Raw genomic sequence first — 24884 nt, 5'->3', positions numbered from 1 at the left:
GGCACCTTAGAGGCTAACAAATTTATTTGAGCACAAGCTTCCGTGAGCTACAGCTCACTTCATTGGATGCATTCAATGGAAAATACAGTGGGGAGATTTACATACACAGAGAACAAGAATAGTAAATAATAATAATAATAACAACTATTATTATACACCAACTCCGAGGGCCACAAAAGTCCTTTCTGGGCTGTAAGTGAATTAATTGATTGCACATATGATTAACACTTTGCGCTTCCTTTAAAGAATTTCAGAGTGCTTTACAAACATCAGTTGGGTCTACTGCCATCAGTGGTGGTGGGAAAAGTATTATCATCTGCATTTTGAAGATGGGAAACTGCAGCACTGGAGAAGTAAGAGTTATATTTCCAATCACGCCCTTCCAGCCTTCATCTTATGTGCATCTGCAGTTGCATAAACATGTGCTTGCATATTAACACAGCAGATGCAAACACCTTCTTTCATTCTTTAAATAATCAAAACACCCCTGTGAACCCAAGAGTGAGAATTTGCACTGACAAACATGCACCTCATAGGCATTAGGATATTTGAAATGCGAATGCAGGTGCAAGCACATAGAGGCAAGTAGGCAGATATGGAGGCTTGTGTCTGAAAATACTTCCTTAATGACTTGCCTAAGCTCACATAGGATGCACAGGAGCTAGGAACATAACACAAGCCAATGGACTCCCAGTCCTGTTTCTTAACCACAAGGCCATCTTTCCTGTTCTTGTGGAAGGATTTTTTTTTTTTTTGACGGGAAGATGTACTCTGGAATTTCTCCATCTATGCTCTTCAATCTGAAATGTCTCAAATTACAGCAACCCAGCAAAATCCATTAATATACATCTTGGGTCATTAATCCCTGAATAGCCCCTAGGAGCAACTGGGGAATCGAGAAAAACAATTGCTTTTAACCTAAATTCTCCTAGCTCACCAGTTCTTGGGCCACAGATTCAGCCCCCCATTCAATTTTTTAGTGTTTTTAGCCTGAAACAGTGAGGAAAAGGGTATGTGAATTTCATGCAAAATATTTCCCACATAACTCTCTATAGCCCTAGCCACTCGTGTTTATGCTTTGCAGGCCAAAGTGCTGGGAGTTTCACCCAAAACACTCCCCACAGATTTCTGTAAATTATGACATTGATTGACCCAAGCTGACATCTTCTGTATTATCAGGAATCACTGACCTGGGGCATGATTCTCTCTAAAAAAGATCTAACTCACAGTTTGTTAATAACATATGTAACCCTTCTGCCCATCAGAGTTGGCAGCAACAAGGGCCGGGTTCAGTATCTAGGGGTTCCATTCCAATAACACAATGCAAAACTGGCTTGAGCCCCCACCCGGTGACTTGGGACAAATATATACCACCCCCACTAGGTGCCTCCAAGAGGCAATACTTCCCCTCTCGCAAGCACAGAGAGTGTAGCAAAAGCCTTTTAATAACAGAGAGAAACAATGTGGCATTATGTTGGGGAAACACCACCAACAGGATTCTTAACACAACCCATGAGCAAAAAACCCATCCCAGGCAAATTGGGGTGTGTCTTTTCCCTTTGGTTCTTGAGTCCAGCAACCCAAAATCACCCAACGTCCCAAAAGTCCAACAACCCAAAAGTCTCTGCCCCTGGTCAGGGCAGCCCCAGAGTTCGAAAGTTTATCTGCAGAGTTTTACCTCCCAACCTGGGTGGAGATGGTGGTGGGGGGGGTGTTAAGGGGCACCTTACATGGTCCAAAGCTGATTGCCCCACCTCTCTATGGGGCTCTGCTCTGCCAGCTGCCCCCATGAGCTGCTCTAGGCATCTGACAAACTGCCCTGCTCCACCAGCCACTCTGCTCTGCCAGCCATCCCTCAAACTGCTCTGCTCCAAGAGCCACTCTGCTCTGCCAGCCGTCCCGCAAGTTGCTCTGCTCCACCAGCTGCTCTGCTCTGCTAGCCGTCCCGCAAACTGCTCCACAATATATCTTTAGGCTCCCCCACTACTTAACACAACACTCAGTGATTTCAGCTCTTAGTAAGTTTAGCTCTTTTGTGATTTCAGCTTGTAGTACAGGAGCCTCAGTGCTGGTAGAACATTAGCCCAAAGTGAATTCAGCTCAGCAGCCTGTAACTAGACTCCTAATAGAATCAAAACTAGCTCTGATATTCTACAGGGGAAAAAGGAGGAAGTTTAATTAGCATGTAAGGCTCTCACCAGAGGACCCATACCACCAAGTATTAATACCTGTCCCCAATCTCTCTCTATTCACTGGGTTTTGGAACCCATGACCCTTGCCTAGCGAGTGCTGCTTAGTTGATGGTGAGTCCCTCCATCACAACAAAAGGCCAAGTACAGTTCCACTGTCCTTGATTCACATAATCAGGATAATAATAGTTTATTCCTGCCCCAAGAACAGAGAAACTGGGGCTCCTAGAGCAGCCAAAGTGACCATCTAGGCAGGATGGGTGTGCCTATGCAAATGAGATCAGCTCCTGAAGTTCTTTTCCACAAACCACCATGACTCGCCACCAGATGTCAGGGTAGAGCTCATCCTGACTCTTCTTACACGTAGATACTTATAAGTATAATCAAATGCTGTTATGCTTCAAATCAATCATTCCATTTTGATTCATAAACATCATTTGAAATCAAAGGTTGGAAATTATCCTTATGCAACAATACTTGTATAAATTGTACTAGCCTTTCTGTATATTTCATTCCAGTGTTGGAGCAATTTCCCTATTATTAAGGTTTAATAATATATATGTGTGGGGGAGGGGGAGAAAAGTTGGGAGGGAGGATGCACAAACTCCATGTTAATTTCCAATTCTTCCATACCTTCTCTGGCTACACACCCACACACAGACTGACAGTTTTGAAAGCCAATCAAATTGCTCTTCTGTCTTACACAGAAAAAATCTAATTGTCAGAAGCAGAGTCAAGATTTCAGTGATATGGGTTGATACAAGAGGGGAAAAGAGTGAAAAAGTATTGAAATGTTGGAGGTTACCCAAGTTTGCTCCAGCTAATTCTGTACCCTGTATAGGAGGCTGCATACCCTAGCTCCTATCCCCTTTTGTAAATCAAAGTCTTCAAGAAAGCCACTTCTCAGTGATGCTTCTTTAATATACATCCTCTCCTTTGCCCTATGTATATTTCATTTTGCAGTCTGAAAATTGGAAATATGAGTGGAGGCTCATCTGTACCATCTAGTTTGTTAATAACAAGTAGGGGATAAAAATGTCTAATGCCTTGATCTACATACATATAAGAATTACCCCACAAATAAACACCTCCCTAAAACCCCAGCCTACCAAAGCAAAAGAGAATAGTTCATTTTAAAAAAAAGTGTTGATGATCACAGAGAGAACAAAGGAGTGAGAAAAGAGAGGAATAGCTACAGAGTTGTTTGTCTGAAGTTTTGGTGGAACAAAAACTAAAATGTGGGAAAAATAAGGCAAAAATAAATTTATAATCATTCTTCACACTGAAGCATAGCAGGACACTATACAAATAATATAATTACATTTGCCGCCTTCATGAGCCAAAAACTTTGCCAAGTACTGTACAACTGAAGTTTTGGTTTAAAACCAGTGACAGATTAATCATAAATGAATCTCAGAATTGAGATAATATGCCTTGGGGGCATCATGACTAAAGTATATAAAGTTACATGTCCTGAAATGTGGAGTATGAATCGGAAGACTGATATTAGCAGAAAGGCATACAAGTTCATTTACATATGAATGGCCAAGATCATGCAAAATCTTGCATGTAAATAGTGCAGTATTGTAATCAAAGCTTTAATTAACTGGAAGCCAGTGTAAAGCTGTCAGCATTGGGGAAATAAACTCTGATCCTTTAGTTTGGATGAGAAACCTTGCTGCTGTATTTGGATCCTCCTGGAACTTGCATAGAACCTTATCAGACAGGCCTGCATTTTCACATAATCTGGTGGCAAAGAGGGCATCGTTGACTACTAAATCGGCATCAGTCTCAGACAATCAATGATGGCAACAGTTCCCAAAGTGACACAAGAGGATTCAATTGTATTGTGGGAAGACTGAGCAGCATGACAGCAATTTTCCCAATTTTTTCACCCATCCAGAGTTAGAATAGTATGGATTAAGATATCGCGAGAGTTTTGGAAGGTATAGTCACCTTCATCCTTCAGGGCATAAGCCAACCTCTAACTGATGGGGAGACAGAAGGCAACTTTCCCTGTATATGGATTATCACATGACTGTCTACAGCAGGATTTCTTGCACTTTCCTTTGAAGCATCTGGTCCTGGCCACTGTTGGAGGTATGATACTGGACTTGATGGCCCACTGACTTGAGCCAGCCTGGCAATTCTCAGGTTCCCAAATTTTAATCTCTACTGAAGATGAAAATTGTCACCAAGAAAGGGCCCTTAGCCATAGACTCAAATACCTAAAAGGTAAAAAGGCCACATGGCAACACCTTCTCATTTGTTTTTAAAAAGTTGTGAGTCACTGAGTTTGTAAAACTTCTGTCATACCATCTAACAGCATTAGCTGGACAATATTGCTGGAAGAAATGACTCAATCCAGGCATCAGAGAACCATGATATCATCATAAAATAACCCAGCATCATGAAGCATGTAGGTGCTGATAAAGGTGGGCTTAAATTCTATACCAGAGCTGTGGGGATTTCTGTTGTACCTCTCAAGAGAGAAATGGACACAGTTCTGAGGAACCATATAGGGAACCATATAGGGATCACTCTGGCACATCATGTTTCATAGTATTGAGCGTTACCAAAAGCTAAAGATTTACAGTTTATCAGAATAGGTGCAGCAAGGTGGCCATCAGCAATGGCCATAATATAGGGCTCAATCCTGCAAATGCTTCCTAATGGGCAAAACACCTCCATGGGTAGTCCCATCTATCTCAATACTCCTACTACCAATAATAACTTCGCTCATCAGTAGTCCTCATAGTGCATCACAGATGGGGAAACTGAGGTGAACTGACTTGCTCAAGATCACCCAGAAGGCTAGTGGCCAAGCTAGGAATAGGCTCCTGCGTCCCAGTCTAATACTCTATTCATTATGGAACACTGTCACCCTACAGGAGGCACACAAGTGGACTACTCACAATACTAAAGCTCTAAACTCCTTCCATGCCCCTGTTAAAGATAAAATCAGAGTGCTTGAAATCAGCCTCTCTTTTGCTTCTAAGTCTGAATTTTGCACTCTGTGGAGCTTCTTGTTTTAGGGCAAACAAGAGAGTATGCTAGAGTTTGTGAGAGTCCAATTAAAGGAGACCAGGGGTCTCATATTTTGAGCCACAGCTCCTACTTTAGCAACAAAGAGAAGAGAGGCATTAGTGGGCTCAGTTCCTGTGGCAGGGGGCGGGGCTTTCCTTTGTCTGAACTGATCCACATCTTCAATTAAATAGGAAGTTTGAGGTTTAATTTAGGCTGATTCTTATTCTGGCTTTAGCAGTTTGTTCATCAGTAGTAAAAAGATGTCTTCACTGTAACAGACATGTTTGTATTGCCATTGATTTAAGTTTGGGGCATTCAAGGAGCTAGATTGTCTTTTATTGTATGTTTCTTTTACACCCAGAACAACGAGGCCCTAATCCTGACTGGGGCCTCTGGCTGCTATTTTAATGAAAATAAATTATACTACAATAATTATCATAACCATATTGGATGAGATTTCCAAACGTAAGTAGTAAAATTCAGTGTCCAGCCTGAGAGAGATTTCAAAAGGTCATGATTTTGAGAAAAAAAAACTAAGCCATCACCCTCTGTAAATCAGGCCCTTTTAAGATGTCTCAAGCTGGGCACTCAGAATCACTAGTGACATTTGAAAGTCTTGACCAATAATAACAAAGAGGTAAAATAATAGTAATACAAAAATAATTATACAATAGCTGAAAAAATCTCCCTAAATACTTGGACAGTATCCCCCATGAAAATCTTTTAACAATGAAATGCATTTGAACAAGAAATATGTATCACTAAATCAGACAAGAAATCGGGCTAATCCTTAATGAAATTATGCATAAACTTGGCTGACTAAGAATGGCTAGAACAGAAGAGGCAAAAGAAAAACAAACCAAAATGAGATGTTGAAAGGTAATGAAACTAGGTCACTATCCTACATTACATGAAAGATGCATGCGGATCCATCACCCCAGCACCATTCTATGCCAGATGAACAAAGGAGATTGTCCACTAAAGTCAGAGTAATACATCTGCATAAATTATAAGGCAAACTTTTAGCACAGCAGAAGTCTCAAGATAATTAGAATTTACAACAATGAATAATATTTTAAACACAGACAGTACATTAGCCCACAAAGAAGCTTACGTTCATCATACCAGTGCATCATCTCATCACTTCACATAGTCAGAGGCTATAAGACTGGGGGATAGAAGGGCATCTAGAAAAAGTGTATGCATATTGGAAATGTGCATATTATAATTACAAAGATAGGCCAATAGAGCATGGAAGAAAAGATGATTTAGTCCCACTTAATTGCTAAATATAAATGTAATTTTGGTAGAGAACAGAGTCCGATTGCTACACAATAGGCCGGAACCTACCTTTGTCTCTGCCAGTTAAAATGCCCATTTGTTTTCATGGATGAATCAAACAACAGATTGTGTATATCAGACTTTGGTTGGTCTTGTTCCCCTTCTTCCTCTCTGGTATTTGAAACTCCAATTCAACACACACACACTTACTTAAATCTGCATAAATTATAAGACAAACTTTTAGCACAGCAGAAGTCCCTGGGTAATTAGATGCTGAATAATATTTTAAACAAAGACAAATAGTGATTTAAACCACACACACAGGTTTTATCATCCATTTTGCCTCAGAATGATTTATTAAATGTGCTAGCAAGAGCAGACTGGAAATATTTTAGAGGTTATATCAGACAGAAGGCCTTTTTTGTGTTTACTAAAAATAATTTACCTGGGATTGTTTACATAATTCAGCCTCTGTTGTGGAAGACACTAAATTCAATGTTGGACATAAAAGCAATAATTTCAGTGGCTAGTTAAAACCCTATCCTGTAACAGTCTTTATGTAACAACAATTTAACCATTATACATATCATTTAATATTTTCTATCAAAAAACCACTGGGAAAAGTGTGTTTGATTTAGTACTCACTAATTTCAGAAGACTGTAAGCACTAGAGAGGGTATATCTTCTTGTGGCTGCTGCCCCAAACCCACAATTTTGGGGCCAGTAGTCTATACCACAAAAGATGATGTCAGCTTTATCTTGCATTGGAGGGCACCATGTGGGTGGATGGATCAGATGATATTGTGGAGCACAGTCATTTGCCTGGTCTTGCCTCTTTCTCATTTCTGTGATTTGCTGCAGGTGGTGCACTCACAGAAAGGCTTCTAGAGGGTCATGGACATTCCATGCCTACTTCTCCATACATATGTATGTATAGATGATACCTTCCAGAGGAGGAAACAATCTTCATTGTTCCAAATAAATATTAACGTGAGTGTCAGAGTCTTGCTTACATTACTAATTAAAGGCCAGATCTTGCTGTCTTAGGTGAATAATCCCATTCACCTGAGAAGTGAGCAGGGGGTGGTCCTAACTGAACATTTACTTTCAGCGACTATGCTGGTAGTTCTAAGGTACTTTTGAACTAGTAAGCTGATGTTAACACAAATGATAATGAACTCCCTCGGGCTAGAATTTGCAAGTGCAGCATGATTTAGTGATTTAGTGATTTAAGCAAAACTGGAAGTCAGGGAATATGGGGCCACGTTCAGAGTCCCATATTTAAAGGGTGATTTTAGGGAGTTGCCTAAACTCTAACTCAGCTAGCTTAGCATATATTAAAGACAGTGGGTATGATCCACACAGTTATTTAAGTGCCTAAGTCCTGTTTTCAGGGGCCTAAATCCTGTTTTTAGGCAGTGCTGCAATCCACAAAATTTCCGCTCACCTGCTGCCTCACCCTATAGACCAGTGGTGGGCAACCTGTGGCCCACGAGCCGCCTGTGGTAATCCACTAGTGGGCTGTGAAACAGTTTGTTTACCTTTGCATGTCTGCCCACAGCTCCCCATGGCCGCGGTTCGCCGTTCCCAGTCAATGGGAACTGTGGGAAGTGGCGCGGGATGCCGGGACGTACTGGTTGCCACTTCCCACAGCTCCCATTGGCCAGGAATGGCAAACAGCAGCCAATGGGAGCTGTAGGTGGTCTCATGGCCCACCAGCGGATTACCCTGACAGGCTGCGTGTGGTCCGTGGGCTGCAGGTTACCCACCACTGCTATAGACAGTTAAACTTGTTGTCTAAGTTTTTGCCTTTGGACATGTGCACTTCAGCCTCACTCCAGGCTCCGGGGCACCTATCTCCCCACATAAGCATATGCACTGATGCCTCACACTAGGCATCTGGACACCTATCTTCCACCTAAAGCCCAGACTGATTCAGAAACAGGGAAAGACAGGCATCCAGCTACCCAAGTTGTGTGTGTGTGGGGGGGGGGCACGATCTGGTAAGTAGCCACTGAACACGCCTCCTAGACTGGGCCCCTCAGGCAAGTTTGCACAAAACACTCAGGGCGCACAAAACACTCACATTTACACAAAATCCTCTTTCTACTGCTCTGGTAATGTAAAGGGGTAATTTATGCTATAGTGACGTAAAGGGGTCTACGTGTAAATGAAAACCAAGTCCTCAGACTCATTTACACTCATATCAACTGAGTTGTAATGTACCTGCTGCATATATTACCTCCTTATATGGTCCACTGAGTGAGCAAAAGGTGGTCTATACTGGGGTGGTTTACATGAAGAGGGTGTGGAAACAAATAGTGAAGGAGAAAACCAAACAACAGTAGCCCAGTCTTCACTTTACCTTACAAGTCACTTTCACCTTCCTCTTAGAAATAGACTTGAACCAAATTTCTAGATCTAAACATCCCTGAATTTGGAGAGGGGTTGGATTTCAAACCTGATATGGATAAGGTTGTCAACTTCCTCAAGGACCTGCCTCTTCTCCGAGGCCCCGCCCGCACTTATTCCATCCTCCATCCCTTCATCACTCGCTCTCCCTCACCCTCGCTCACTCACTCGTTTTCAACAATCTAGGGCAGGGGGTTGGGGTTGGGGTGTGGGAGGGAATGAGGGCTCTGAGCTCCAGGGTGAGACCAGAAATGTATGATTCAGGGTGCAGAAGTGGGGATCCGGGCTGGGGCAGAGGATTGGGGTGTGGGAGGGGAGTGAGGGCTCTGGCTGGGGTGCGGGCACTGGGGTGGGCCCGGAGATGAGGAGTTTGGAGCACAGGAGGGGGTTCCTGGCTGGGGCCGAGGGGTTCAGAGTGCGGGAAGGAATTCAGGGCTGAGGCAGGGTTGGGGCCCAGGAGGGGTTTTTGGGTGTGGGGTCTGGGTGGTGCTGACCTCAGGCAGCCCTGATATTTCCCGGTGATGGAGGAATTCCTTGTGGCTCCCCCCAGGAAGCAGCGGCATGTCCCTCTGGCTTGTAAGCGAAGGGGTAGCCAGGGAGCTCCACGTGCTGCCCCAACCCTCAGGTGCTGCCTCCATTGGCTGCGGTTCCTGGCCAATGGGAGCTGTGGAACCGATGCTCAGGGCAGCACTTGTGGGTGGGGGCAGTGCGTGAAGCCCCCTGGCCATCCCTCTCTGCAGGAGCCGGTGGGACATGCTGGCTGCTTCTTGTGAGCCACACGGAGCCTGACTGCCCCGCTGTGGCCAGCCGGACTTTTAGCAGCCTGGTCAGCTGCGCTGATCGGAGCTGCCAGGGTCCCTATTTGACCAGGCATTCTGGTTGAGAACTGGATGCCTGGCAACCCTAGATATGGATCAGAATTTTTCAAAAGGCCCCTCTATCTATAATGAGCTGTACCAAAATCCCAGCTCCAAACACTTCCAGATGTCGGGGGTAACCAAAATTCACATTTTGCATCTTCGGCCTATCTCTACTTCAAACTCTGGACATGTTTGTTTTTCCAGCATTTGAATCATTTTCAAATGGTGTGACTTTGCCCATCTACATCAATTGTACTCCACCATCTTCCCTAGCTTTAGCCCTTACAGTTTCACATTTCTTTTACTGAATTAAAGTCATTGTTGATTTAATCACATAAGATTGGAATCTAAGAATTGACATGTACATTAAAGATAGTAACATATTTTCTACTAACAAAACTAAATTATCCCGTTTCCACTTCAATTGACAATAGGACACAGAATCAGTTAGAAACTGGAAATATCTTCTTTCTAAAAACAGCACATTCTTCATTTGTGCAATGTCTAAACACTGCAAATCTCAGCAAAAAATTGCACTGAAATGGTAGATGACTCCTAACTGTTACAAACTTTACGATGGCTTTTATGTTTAAATGCCATTTAGCAGCTGTTAAAGGTCAGCACATATCCTTTCCTTTGCTAGTGTAGAGTCTGAAACTGCCAAGAAAAGAATGCATGGTGCATTAAATAATGTTTAAACGTAGTAATTATTTTCTTGATTTCTTTTCCCTGGGTAATGAAAGGGATCACTTAAGTATTTCCATTTTTTTCTTACTTCCATCTGCCAATGTAAAACTCTAATTAAATTATTTGTACCATAAATTTACTTACAAGGATGACACATTTTGTACACAAAGCAAGCAAAACATCTGACACATTGTACAGTGCCAGGTGCTGCTAAGAATGTGCAATACAGATTGTTATCTGAAGGCTCAACCCCCCCCCCCAAAACTTGCAGCGATGTTTCATTATCAATTTTATTTCCTACCATACACCAAATGTACAGCACAGAACAGTTTTGTTGCTTTGATGTAAGAAATATTAATTGTATGAAGAAACAGTATACAAACTACTCCAAATTAAAAAATGCATACATCGTTGCTTTTTACAAAGGTCTAATTTACAGTATAGCTCATCAATGCAGTTTAACACAAAAAAGAAAAAAGAAAAAAAGAAAAAAAAATTAGTGCACATTACAAAACACATCAAGTACAAAGGAAGCAAATAAATACGAACGTACTTCACAAAACATCCTGAGCAAACAGTCCAAACACAGACAAATTAACCTTAATTAAGCCATTGTAAATCATAGTAATAAATATATAGGTTGGCAAGAGATTTTTTTTAAATGTAAATTAAATAAAATATATAACAAATTTGTTAAAATATGTAGTTAATTACATTTTAGTCTTCTTAATGAGTGAACTCATTTTGTATGCATTTAACAAGTATAGCAAATGTCTGCTTTTTTTTTTAGCAAGTACAATAACTTTAATAGCAAATTTTTGTTTGGTGTCCTTCTATTTATATTAGACAGCACATACGGTAGCTTTTGAAAAATTGATTTAAAAATAAACACAGCTTCTAAGAACATACATCATCTTCTGTCTAAACTAAGATTAGAGGGTTAAACCAACCCTCAAATGAAAAGCAAGCCCCACCTAATGCAAAACAGTGACCACAGTGCGTGAGTTGAATCACCTTTGAATATTACTTTTTGTGCAGGAACAGTAATAATATATGTGTATATGTCAAGCCTGTGAATGCCATCATATTCATTCTAAATATAAATGAGGCTAATAAAAATAAACACTTTCATTGTAGCACAGAAAAATTAAACACACGCTAGAGCCATGTATACATTTACACTGAGGCACATATGCACATGAGGTGTGTGTGCATACAAAAAAGGCAGTTTAGCTGGTTGTTTATACCTTTTTTTAAAAAAAATAAATATAAAAAAAAACATTTGAAACAGTGCTTAATTACTTACAATCCCTGAAATAGACATTGCCTCTATTATAGCAACTACTAAACTCTGATTGATTCAGAAATTCAAAACCCAGGCTAACTGAATACAGATGCACAGCCAAGTACCGTTTTACGTGTGTGCGTCTCTGTGTGTCCATATGTACTGTAGCACTTGGCACCCTACCAAAAGACTGGTAACCAATTCAATACCAATATTGTCTTTGTGTATAAGGAGGGGTTAAAACCAACCAGTGCATTGCTACATTTCAGATTAAGAGAAAACCAATTACAGTGAGACTGGAGTATTATTTTTCTCCAGGTTGTCGCCTTCTAAGCTTCTCTCGGTTCCAACTAGTATGATAAATGCCATTTCAGGGGAGATTTGTTGGATTAACTGGTATATACAAAATGTTCAGTTTGGATCCTTTTGTATTTTGCAAATACAAATGCATAATCATATTGGTCACTTGTCTAATGTAACAACATATTGTACTAAAAAAGTACCAGTCATATCAAATCATCTCTCTTGTTTAGGGATGATTAGTTTTTCTCTCTGAACTAACTTGGAAAAAACCTGCATTGTTAAAATAATTCTGAAGTTCTTTTGAAACATTTTAAATAATTGTTTGCGTAGGCTAAAACACACAGCCAAGTCAAATGCTTTACTGATTGCTATATTTCATTATTGCTAACAAATTCTTCAACACACTGTGTTCCAGCAAACTGTGCTTTTTAGAACGCAGGTTCCCCACTAGTGGGAGCCATTTATCTTTTCATTCCTTGCTTCTTCACATCTTATGTTACTGCAAACCCATTTCTGATACAAAGCCATTATAAAAAAGCAGGATGTGATGAAAATAAAACTAGAACAACAGTTCAGTCATTTGTTACTTTCATAGTATTTTTTTCTTCCTGTACAAACCCAGCAAGATATTTAATTTACAGTATAACTTTCAGTCTATTTAAAAATCCCATTGGAAAATAAATTAATAAACACATTTGTAAAAATATGACAGGCCGCAAAAAGATAAAAAACACAACTCTTTGATTAGAAATAAATAAAAATATAAAAAATAGTTGCACACACTTTTTACATTCACTTTACAAAAAACTGAGTGCAAAAGAAGGAAAAAAAGGAATTGTACTGAAATAAATACAATATATTAATTGAGTGCATTGCTGTTAATACAAATAGTCTGTTGTGTTTTCCTTCCTTTTTATGTCAGCTGGGAAAATTAGTGCAATGTTGCAATTGTAAATGCAGCATGGCAACCTACACGCCTTAGCAGTACATGAACTCCTAACAGATTCATCTGGAGTTTACTGCTGTTAAGTAATTTCTGTTGCCCAGCAGCCTTCACATCCTACACATGGATGCCCTTCACTGCCTGTTTGATACTTTCCAGCAGAGCTTTGCATTCCGGGGAATAGTCCCGTTCCAGATTGCTGTACATGTCTGTGAGTGTATTTACATATGCTTCGAAGTTCTGCTCACTGATTGGCCCCTAAATGAAAACAAAACATATTATACCAATTTCAGGAGCCAAAATTAAGGCCTCCTCCCCCCCCCAAAAGAATGTTAACAGACAATGCAAAGTGACAATTTGTCGGTCCTGTCTGAAAGTGACTGGGGAGAGCTGAGGTCAGATGCATGGCAGACATCCAAGTTACTGATGGGCTTGTTGGAGGTGAAGGGAGTTTAATGTGTTGTGGGAACCACATGCTCGTCCTCTAAGAAGGGAGGGTGAGGCATTTGTCTTAGGTGTGCCCTGCTCTTTAATTTTGGCCACATTCTGTGTGCCTTACTCAAGCATGTAATGGAGGGGAGGATAGCTCAGTGGTTTGAGCATTGGCCTGCTAAACCCAGGGTTATGACTTCAATCCTTGAGGGGGCCATTTGGGATCTGGGGCAAAAATTGGGGATTGGTCCTGCTTTGAGCAGGGGGTTGGACTAGATGACCTCCTGAGGTCCTTCCAGGTCCCTTCCAACCCTGGTATTGTATGATTCTATGTACTGACTCGGAGTACAGTGGGACTGTGTGTTAATAAGGTAAGGAGGATTTGAATCTTAATGGGCATACATTGTTCTTAGCTCCAGAGGCAGTTACAGAACAAAGTACTACAACAATGGTGGGTGGGGATGGAATGGGGTAAAACCTTATGAGCAAAATGTACAATCTGGGTTTTAAGAACAAAATGGGGAGTGTCTGGGTGTGGAGAGAGTGAAGAAAGACAGGTAGAAAGAGAATGCACACACATACTGAGCCAAATCCTTAATGCCCTGGTTTAGCAAGTACTTAACCAGGTGCCTAACTTGAACCAAGTGAGTGGGTTCCACTGACTTCAGTAGAAGTATTAAGCACTTCTTGAATCAGGCCCTCAAACCAAACTTTTATTATCTTCAGTGAAGGGAGTTTGCCAATTCCCAGCCAAATTACAGGGCAGAATCAATAAACTCCTCACATGTTTGCAACATTATGACTATACAGTAAAATGAATATAGGACTTGATGAGTGCTGTCAGAGATCCAACTGAATAAGACTCTAGACCTTCATCTTAACTGTAGCAGGAGCTGAGAGTGCTCATCACCTCACAGGAGACACTCATTGCTTCACAGGACCAAGATGAAGGCCTAGTCTATCTTAGACTATGTTGTGATTCTTTTCTGGCACTGGTGCAGTTGTATTAGTGCTAAGAGCTAATTTAGTTGGAATTCAGACATATACAACATTGCATCATGAAAATCTACTGAGAGAAGATTATCATGATATAGTGCTGTCCACGCTGTTGGCTGGTTCCATGTCACGAGGTGTGAAGACATCTGAGCCCTGTCTACAATAGGATTTATACCACTGCTTTTGTCATGGTGAAAAAATGGATACAAAAATTTCTAGTGTAGATCAAAACCCACAACCAGATTCTTGGATCTGGCCGTGCTGCACTTGGTAATGGATGTGGTTGGGAGGATGGGAAAGGTGGCTTTCTGCTTCCCTGATCCTCAGCCTGACCAAGACTGAACCAGCACCTGGCATAGTTTAGAGCAAGTTATGGGCTGATGTAAACTAGGGAAGCCCCTTATGGATCCTCCTATGAGTCTGGGATTCTTTAAATGCATTGAAAAGGAATCTCAAGGAACACTCTTTATGTCTGGGGTCCAGAGCACAGAGCCACCAAAGGATTCTCCCCTACATCAGGGAAATTCAGAATGTGACAATCAAACTCATTGCACATAAGATACTGGAAGGACATCAGAATATCAACTACAGTTACTTCCAGCCTAAGCTACCCAGAAATGCAAGGTTTCATCCTTAAGGGTACCCATATCCCATTACCAATCCCAGAGACATGCAGTGTAGTTTGATTTTAAATAAACTAATGTTTTACATGGGATGGGATTCTAGTCCTGGAGGGTAAAGCATGGGCAGTATGTGAATATGGCTACTCCCACTTGGCCTTTGGCATGGTTCTGTTTTGAATGAGCATACACACCAGCCACTCTGAATCTTGTATAGAGGGGCCTTAGGAAAGTGATGCAAAGATTTATTCTTGCATGGATGAAGATTGCCTCATGTTACTGGAGTGCCTCGAAGTCCAGGACACTTTCCCACACCTGAGGACTTAGCATAACCCTGGATGGGACAGGGACATTCCTTCAGGTTGGGACTAGCATAAAATACTTGCCTTGCATCAAATATTTGCTTTGCATCCTCTTACACCAGGACAGAGTTTGGGCTCCACTACCTCTCAATTAGGGTTACTATATTTGAAGATTCAAAAAAAGAGGACACTCCATGGGGAGAGGGGGTATTTGCTCACGCCTCCCCAGCCCTGCCCCAACTTCATCCCTTCCCCACCCCCTACCCTACCACCATTCCAACCCCATCCCCAAAGTCCCCACCCCAACTCCGCCCCTCCCTGCCCTATTGGACCCTTTCCCCAAATCCCCGTCCTGGCCCTATCTCCTCCCCTGAGTGCACCGCGTTCCTTCTTCTCCCCCCCTCCCAGCCGCGTGAAACAGCTGTTTTGCGGAGCAAGTGCTGGGAGCTAGGGGGAAAAAGTGGGCACTCTCTTGAGTGATCAGCATTCACTTTCTTTCTCGAATGATCAACATTCACTCTCTTTCTTGACAGGTTTCAGAGTAGCAGCCATGTTAGTCTGTATCTGCCAAAAGAAAAGGAGTACTTGTGGCACCTTGGTTAGTCTGTAAGGTGCCACAAGTATTCCTTTTCTCTTTCTTGAATGATCAACTCTTCTTTGGAGAAAAATAATAATGGCAAAATCCTTGATGTTTTTAGATATTTAAAAATTCCTCCCAGACGGCAATTTAAGAACCAAAAAGCCTGACATGTCTGGGAAAATATGGATGTATGCTAACCCTATCTCAATATTTAAAACGTTGGAGCAAGTAATATTCCAAACTTTATGCATTTACTGCATCATACTCATGTAGAGGGAGAGTAATGAAGTGTGGGGAAATTGATTAAACCCGGAAGGCAGTCCCATGTGAGATGGAATGGATCCCACATCAGTGATGCACTGATTGACCACTCTGGCCAGCCAAACGTGTAGACAAATGCTCTCAAAGAAGCGGCAACGTTTTTAGCTGCAGACTTACCATTTGTGGAAGCTGAATGTCGGCAAGGCTGGTGATGAGGGCTTGGCTTAGGCCAGCTAATTCCTTCAGCAGGCTCTCGTTGTTCTGCTCTATAAGTTTGTTCTCTTCTTCTATTGTTTTCAGATTGCTCTCCATAGATGTGATCTAAAATCACACACACAACAAGACCCTTGGCAGCATCATGATTGGAGTTTGAACCCAAAATGAAAGGCTTCTCTTGGAAGAGGGAGCATAAGACTGTGAAAGCTGCCAATTGAGATCTGAACCTCAGTTACGTTTTTATAAGAGTTGCGCATAACACAGCCACAAGATACTCATAATAGGGGATAAGTCACATTAATTCTGAACCAGTGAACTCTGATGTTGTTTCACAAGGAAAACTTATTTAAATGAAGCTGTAGACAGTGGCCCTGCTGAGTGAGGAGTGTATTGTGTGGGGTAGATGAGTTCAGAAATGGATTAGAAATCCCAGGCCTCAAGCTGCTGGGGAGGTGGAAGGGTCAGTGTGTAGTTTGGAATGGGAAGTGTGGCCTCATGGTTGGGGGAAGGAAGAAGAAATCTGATGTTTACATTGCTCTCTGTTCTGTTCTCACAGCATCCCTGCTGACTGACTATAATAGCAGCAACACTGGTATTAGCTCTTGTGCTACTTTTCTGCCCTCCCCCTAGGTGGAGGTTAGAGTTCTGAACTGATTGGGATTAGAAATAGGGCGGAGAGTGGAGACAATAAGAAATGAAATATACCGGGGAGGAAATTGAGAAGTTGTGTATGGAACAAATATGATTGTGCAGTCGGTCTCTGGACAGACAGAAGAAAATATAATTTTTTAAGAACCAACATTGAAAAGCACCTTAGGTTAGCAAAATGGCATCCTTTTCTGGAGAATAACTAACAAGAATGAGAGAGCTTGGAATGTACACATTATGAAAGTTACATGCAAAACCCTGGGCTGAAAAACTGAAGCTAGAGATGCTGGGTCCTGATTCTCTACAGCCTAACATCTTGTTTAGTAATTTATATCTGTGCAAAGTGCGTGAAAGTGCTACCACCAGTGAGATTGTAGAATTCTGAATTGGTACCATTACCACAACTGCAAATGACCGCCTACGGAGTGGAGCCATGAAGAATCAGGCCCATTTGTATCTAACTGCACACAGAGTTCATAAGAGGGTTTCATGAACTCTGCACACTGTATTCATTTTTGCTGCTGGAATCTCTGTCTGATGGCGACCAGATTAACTCCTTGAGTTGTGGCGGCATAAATTCAAAGATCCATAGATTCAAGGGCCAGAAGGCATGATGAAGATCTAGTCTGCCCTTCTATATAACACAAGTCAGTGAACTTCTCTAAATGATTCCTGTTTGGACCAAAGTTTATCTTTAGGAAAACTTCCAACCTTGATTTAAAAATTGTCACAACCCAAGTTGCACACCCCTCCTAGTCTGCCTGGACTGAGAAAGCAGCAGCACAAATCACCATGATCCCGGCTCTTGAGTTTCTCAATACAATCACAATTGTTGGCCAAGCCAATTTAAGAAATCACAGGGCAAAGACAAGCAGGGGATGTGCGGAATAAGCAAGTCTCTAGTTCAGGCTATAATGCAGGTGATTCACCAATACTAAATATCACATAATCGTCATTTGAGGCCACTATAAACTATATTGAACTTGTTTGGGATTAAGTTGGATTCGTTCTTATTTTTCAGATCTGTTACTCTTCAGGAAGTTCAACCTAGAATCTTAATGCTCCTAACGTTCTGAGGCAAGGTTCTGTTCTCACTTTCACCTAGTTCACCAGGTGAGTGAGTACATACGTCACCCTGTGTATTTACATACTCAGCTCAACCTGAACTGTGGACCTGCAACCAGCACCTTCCCCATAAACTCACTCCTATACATATAATAAAAAAATGAAAAAGATCAAGAGAACTGTGCCTTTGCAATAGCTCCTACCCTACCTAATGCACTGCACAGGCTAGCAAATGTAGTCGCCGTCTGCTATCTACTGTGCAGAGGCAAAATTCAGACTATTTAAATAAAAATATTAATTAGCTGAACATGGTGAACACAACTAGGGAAACTGTAAATAATAACAAAGATTACTTTCAGTAGTAGTTAGAGTGTGTTAATAAGAAGTCACAGTCTCGTGACCTAATGGCTTCATTATATTATTATGAAGCCTCTCTATGTGGGTTCTTAAAATGCCCACAGGATATCATATCCAGGCATGTGGTTAACAAAAGAAAGTGCACATTTTATACAGTAAATATGATTTCCGTGTTTGCTAAGATTAGTTCCCAAAATGCTTAGTTCCTTTGATTCACCCTGCAAGTCTTTTATACTAATACACAGTTGTTCAGTGGAAAAGCTTGTCAAAATTTGTTTGAAGTCATAATGCAATGGCATTTATGTAGATGAGAAAAAGGATACATAAGCTTAAAAATAACATTACATATGGTACATTAGAACTGATTGAATTGTTGCTTTTTTGTTATACCTGGGTTTGAAGTTTCATCATGTCAGCTTCAATTTTAAGATTGGATTCATTCAATTCTTTTATTTCCTCATCCAAGTGTCTGATTTCCTCATCACTCTCAATACCTGAAAAAAGGTGAATGGACCAAAGACAGGTTTAAATATGAACATGTGAAAAGAAGTAATAGTCTGTGGGTACCTGTGCACTGAACTGTGTAGCACAAAAAAACAGGCTTTCTGATTAAACGGGGGATCTTTAAATGGGTTTTTACTGTTTGTCAAAACTGCATCCTGTGTTGAAGCGTCTTTGAAAGCAGGAAGAGGGATCCAGGGTCAAAGGGTAATTTGAGTTTCATTGAGCCAGTGTATTTCCCTGTTAGAGTGGGTCCCCGCACTGTTCAGTAAAACAATCAACTACAGCAGGGAGAGAGATGTGAGAGGGAAAGGGGATCTGTGGGCATTGAGAGAGGAAAATCCAAAACACAATCTTTAAAAACAATAATACAGGGTATGTTGTGGTTTTGGTGGAGATTTTTAGATGTGGCAGAAAAGTAAGTCCAGTCCCTCTCCCTCCCTCCCCCCCGGGGGGGTCAGATCCTCATAATTCCATTGTCTTCAAAAGAGCTATGACAATTGACACCAGCTGAAGATCTGCCCTGGTAATGCAAGGAGCTCTGTATGGGCTGACCAATATAGAAGGATCTGGGCTTTAGTTTGCCGTGATACATAGTGTGGTTTAAAGTACTGTGAGAGGGAAATTGTAGAGAGGCCAAAAGAGACAAAAGGCAACATGGAAAAAAAGCAGCACTCTCTATTTACACCTACCAGCTGAAAATGAACAACTCACCAAAGGCTCAACACAAGCCTGATCCTAGATGTACTGAGCATCCCCCCCCCGACCCCCGTGATGAATGTTTTCTCCTCACTCTGGGTCTAATACCACTTGCAGATTAATTATTTTTATTGCTGTAGCACCTACAGGCCCCTAAGCTCAGCACCCCATTGTGCTGGGCATATTACAAGCAAGCAGTAAGAGACAAGAGTATAAAAGGGGGAAGAGTATAAAAATATTGCTCGGGCATGTAGGAAAGATATCAGGAGGGCCAAATCGCACCTGGAGCTGCAGCTAGCAAGAGATGTCAAGAGTAACAAGAAGGGTTTCTTCAGGTATGTTGGCAACAAGAAGAAAGCCAAGGAAAGTGTGGGCCCCTTACTGAATGAGGGAGGCAAGCTAGTGACAGAGGATGTGGAAAAAGCTAATGTACTCAATGCTTTTTTTGCCTCTGTTTTCACTAACAAGGTCAGCTCCCAGACTGCTGTGCTGGGCAACACAAAATGGGGAAGAGATGGCCAGCCCTCTGTAGAGATAGAGGTGGTTAGGGACTATTTAGAAAAGCTGGACGTGCACAAGTCCATGGGGCCGGACGAATTGCATCCGAGAGTGCTGAAGGAATTGGCGGCTGTGATTGCAGAGCCCTTGGCCATTATCTTTGAAAACTCGTGGCGAACGGGGGAAGTCCCGGATGACTGGAAAAAGGCTAATGTAGTGCCCATCTTTAAAAAAGGGAAGAAGGAGGATCCTGGGAACTACAGGCCGGTCAGCCTCACCTCAGTCCCTGGAAAAATCATGGAGCAGGTCCTCAAAGAATCAATCCTGAAGCACTTAGAGGAGAGGAAAGTGATCAGGAACAGTCAGCATGGATTCACCAAGGGAAGGTCATGCCTGACTAATCTAATCGCCTTTTATGATGAGATTACTGGTTCTGTGGATGAAGGGAAAGCAGTGGATGTATTGTTTCTTGACTTTAGCAAAGCTTTTGACACGGTCTCCCACAGCATTCTTGTCAGCAAGTTAAGGAAGTATGGGCTGGATGAATGCACTATAAGGTGGGTAGAAAGCTGGCTAGATTGTCGGGCTCAACGGGTAGTGATCAATGGCTCCATGTCTAGTTGGCAGCCGGTGTCAAGTGGAGGGCCCCAGGGGTCGGTCCTGGGGCCCGTTTTGTTCAATATCTTCATAAATGATCTGGAGGATGGTGTGGATTGCACTCTCAGCAAATTTGCGGATGATACTAAACTGGGAGGAGTGGTAGATACGCTGGAGGGGAGGGATAGGATACAGAAGGACCTAGACAAATTGGAGGATTGGGCCAAAAGAAATCTAATGAGGTTCAATAAGGATAAGTGCAGGACCCTGCACTTAGGATGGAAGAATCCAATGCACCGCTACAGACTAGGGACCGAATGGCTCGGCAGCAGTTCTGCGGAAAAGGACCTAGGGGTGACAGTGGACGAGAAGCTGGATATGAGTCAGCAGTGTGCCCTTGTTGCCAAGAAGGCCAATGGCATTTTGGGATGTATAAGTAGGGGCATAGCGAGCAGATCGAGGGACGTGATCGTTCCCCTCTATTCGACACTGGTGAGGCCTCATCTGGAGTACTGTGTCCAGTTTTGGGCCCCACACTACAGGAAGGATGTGGATAAATTGGAAAGAGTACAACGAAGGGCAACGAAAATGATTAGGGGTCTAGAGCACATGACTTATGAGGAGAGGCTGAGGGAGCTGGGATTGTTTAGTCTGCAGAAGAGAAGAATGAGGGGGGATTTGATAGCTGCTTTCAACTACCTGAAAGGGGGTTTCAAAGAGGATGGCTCTAGACTGTTCTCAATGGTAGCAGATGACAGAACGAGGAGTAATGGTCTCAAGTTGCAATGGGGGAGGTTTAGATTGGATATTAGGAAAAACTTTTTCACTAAGAGGGTGGTGAAACACTGGAATGCGTTACCTAGGGAGGTGGTAGAATCTCCTTCCTTAGAGGTTTTTAAGGTCAGGCTTGACAAAGCCCTGGCTGGGATGATTTAACTGGGACTTGGTCCTGCTTTGAGCAGGGGGTTGGACTAGATGACCTTCTGGGGTCCCTTCCAACCCTGATATTCTATGATTCTATGATTCTATGACAGTCCCTGTCCTGAAGACCTTACAGTCTAAATAGACAATATGGACAAAGGGTGGGGCAAGAGAGAAGTGAATTCACTTGCCCAAGGTTATGCAGCAGGGTAAAGAATACCACCAAAGTCTCCTGAATCCTGTCCCTGGGCCCTGCCCACTGGAAATAGAATCAAGTTCCCTATAACTATTTGACAGATATTCCCTTCTATTTAATGTGGGGAGAATTGTCAAAGTATTGCATGGAGACTGAGCAATATAATATGAAGTTAATGGAAACGAGGTAGCTAAACTCTGCTTTTAACATGTATCCCTCTGTGGGTTTGTTTGAAAATCTTTATTTAACTGAGGTATCTCCTGCTGGTTTATGAATTACACAGAAAAAAACAAACCCCAAACCTGAATCAGACTTAGTTGTGTAGTTGTGTACCTCACATGTTATGGTCCATGGATGTAAATGATGTGTGAATGATGTGTATCTTCTGTGAATAAATTTTGTTATTGTTTTTAAAGAATGAGAACTTAAAGACATTTATACCCATTTTCAGTCCCCTTTACATGGTGTAAAGAGGCAACATGTAAATGAGAATTGGGTCCCTAACAGCTGTATAAATGTAATCATCATTTGCATGTCTCCTTACCCCCACTTGCTTTAAGCTTGATAGTCATTAGTTCTTCTGAGATTTTGCCCTTTTTTATGGCTTGTGCATTCAGAGGACACCCTGACAAGCTAGAAAAGATAGAAAAAATGCTGTGACCCATGTGAAAATGGAAGCAATCCTTTCATAGCAATATTACAGTGCTCATGCTCAGACCTCTATTCCTAAGGTCATGTCAGCAGCTCCATTATAACCTTGTTACAGGGAATAAAATAATTCACAAAGAGCTATTTTAGCTGTAAAAAAAAAATTCTGGCTTGAAAATTGGCATCAAAGTCTCAGCCTCGAAGCAAACTATTTTTACAGTCATTTCAAACAAATGAAAATAGCAGTGGGAGCTATTCTAAGGTTATGTGAATGTGATATTAACAGAAATCTTGAGGTTATATTGTCCCATCAATTTTTAAGCAAAACTTTCCACTGTGTTTATTGAGAAATTACGCTTCAGAAAAAAGGGGGCAGTAGCATCCCTTTAAATGCTGAGTATATCAACTAAAAATAATAATCTGATGTACAGATTTTCACTGTGCCAAACTATTGTATCATTTTGATGATGCATAATAATGATCAATACGATGATGCCTCTGGATTCATACTATAGGTTTTTTAAGAGATTGTATTATATATAGTCACTTTGCTTTTTGATGACTGTCAGAGTTATTTGCTATTTCAAATATTACAATTGGTGATTATCTGAGGCCATTTGTAGAGAGCACTCAAGGGCTAAGGTTGACTGCACGGTCTTTAGAAGTAAACAATAAGAAATACCCCTATGCTCAAGAAATGGCAGAGGGATTCATATTCTGATGTAGTCAAGCTGGGAGTGAAGGGAAATTTTGCACTAGTGGGATAAAGTATTGTTTTTCGCTTAGCTTGTGAAAAATAAGAGTTCTAATGAAAGTGGTGTTTCAACACACGGAGCAATGAGGGCTTCTAAGATTTGAAGTATAGTCTACTATTTCTTTATCTTGAGCAGACTACTGGCCAGAAGGATGTCCCAATGCTAGCACACCACCAGAAACTTGTTTGATCTTCTCTACACTGGGAAAATGCATCACCTTACAAATTATGTTAACTAGTGAAGTTCTTAAGATTTTTTTTCTCCTTGTAATGTCTTCAGGGCTGGATCTAGAAAGCACAGGTCTTATGTAAGCGTTCTGCTGCATGGGGATGGCTAGTAAGAATTTTGCAATTTGTGTAATAACAAAATTAATGCAATTGTTGCTTCTGCAAAACCTTGTGGTGAAATTTCAATAACATTTTGGATTACCTACCAAAGATACACAATCAATACTAGTAATTTCATACAAGTCTAGCTACCTTCTTCTTGTACCAAAAACCTGTATTCTGTTTCAGGAAATCTAGAAAGATCTGGGAAAGTCATTGTCTTGTGGGTGGTGTTAAAAATAGTTTTAACCTCATGCAAACTCTCAAGTTATTCAGCTTCCTATCACCTCAACTGCTATATAAACGCTTTATAAGAATTCAACATAATTTAATTAGATTACAGCTCTATTTTTTTAAAAGCAACACTACAGTGGATTGTCAAGAAAAAACAACAAACAAGAGAGAAAACACAAAATTATACCTTCTGTGGGTGACAAAAACATTATTAACATGACCCAGCCCGTTGCAGCCTGGCAAAGGACAGTGTGGCAGCTCTTGTTTGTTCAGTTTCCAGGATAATGAAGACCCATTGAGAGGACTCTCCTTCTGTCTCTTGGCAGCCAAAGGACAACCAGAAGCAGTGCGATGAGAAGTGTATTTACCTGATATGTGACCTTGGCCATCACAGCCTATCACTGGACATCTACAGAAACACAGCAAAAGAATCCTTATATTTACTCAAGAGAACAGAAGACAATAGTCTAACAACAACCATCAAAGAAAAAGAGTCTAAGTGGCTACTATGCTGTCTGTGCTACTGTACTAGGGCTTGATCCCAAGAAGCACCTGAATGTCCCACTGATGTCAGTGGGAATGATGGGTGTTTGGCAAATCTCAGGATTAGGCATTTCTAATACAGCTGGATGCCTTAACTACTTCAGCATTGACATCATATAAAACTATGTCAAAGATAAAAAAATTATTATGAGAGGGGGAAAAATCACATTTTAACGGGTTTGTGAAGAGGCAACATTTTTTGTTCTCTATTCAAATTTTTGGCTAAAAACAAAAGGTGGTTTTCTGCACGTGGAAAACTGTTATTTTCTAAATATATTCCAAATACTTGCCAAAGTGAAACCTGGTAGTTTTGCAGAGCTCTGTCAGTATTAATGAGAACATGCCTAGGGCCTTTCATATGACATATCAGACATCTGAAAGACAATCACCAACTGAAATACTAAATACTAAGATCAGCACAGGAAATAAGTAAGACCTTTGTTGTAAATGAACTGGTCCTACATAACTTGGCAGCTGCTCGTTTATTTATTTATTTTCACAG

At 41.4% G+C, this 24884-nt stretch overlaps 1 protein-coding gene across 1 annotated transcript in view; it reads right to left on the bottom strand.

Moving 5' to 3' along the window:
* Positions 1–10446: 10446 nt before the first annotated feature.
* Positions 10447–24884, bottom strand: part of ST18 (ST18 C2H2C-type zinc finger transcription factor) — a 203988-nt gene continuing 189550 nt past the window's right edge. The window contains 5 exon segments of the mRNA XM_038390512.2: positions 10447–13245; positions 16356–16499; positions 18855–18958; positions 22421–22509; positions 24027–24248. Coding sequence (XP_038246440.1) covers positions 13105–13245; positions 16356–16499; positions 18855–18958; positions 22421–22509; positions 24027–24248 — 700 coding nt within the window. The 3' untranslated portion in view covers positions 10447–13104.

The sequence above is a fragment of the Dermochelys coriacea genome, chromosome 2 (assembly GCF_009764565.3).
Source record: "Dermochelys coriacea isolate rDerCor1 chromosome 2, rDerCor1.pri.v4, whole genome shotgun sequence".
NCBI classification, from domain to species: Eukaryota; Metazoa; Chordata; order Testudines; family Dermochelyidae; genus Dermochelys; species Dermochelys coriacea.
The sequence above is the reverse complement of the archived record's forward strand: the minus strand, read 5'-3'. Positions and strand labels throughout refer to the sequence as shown.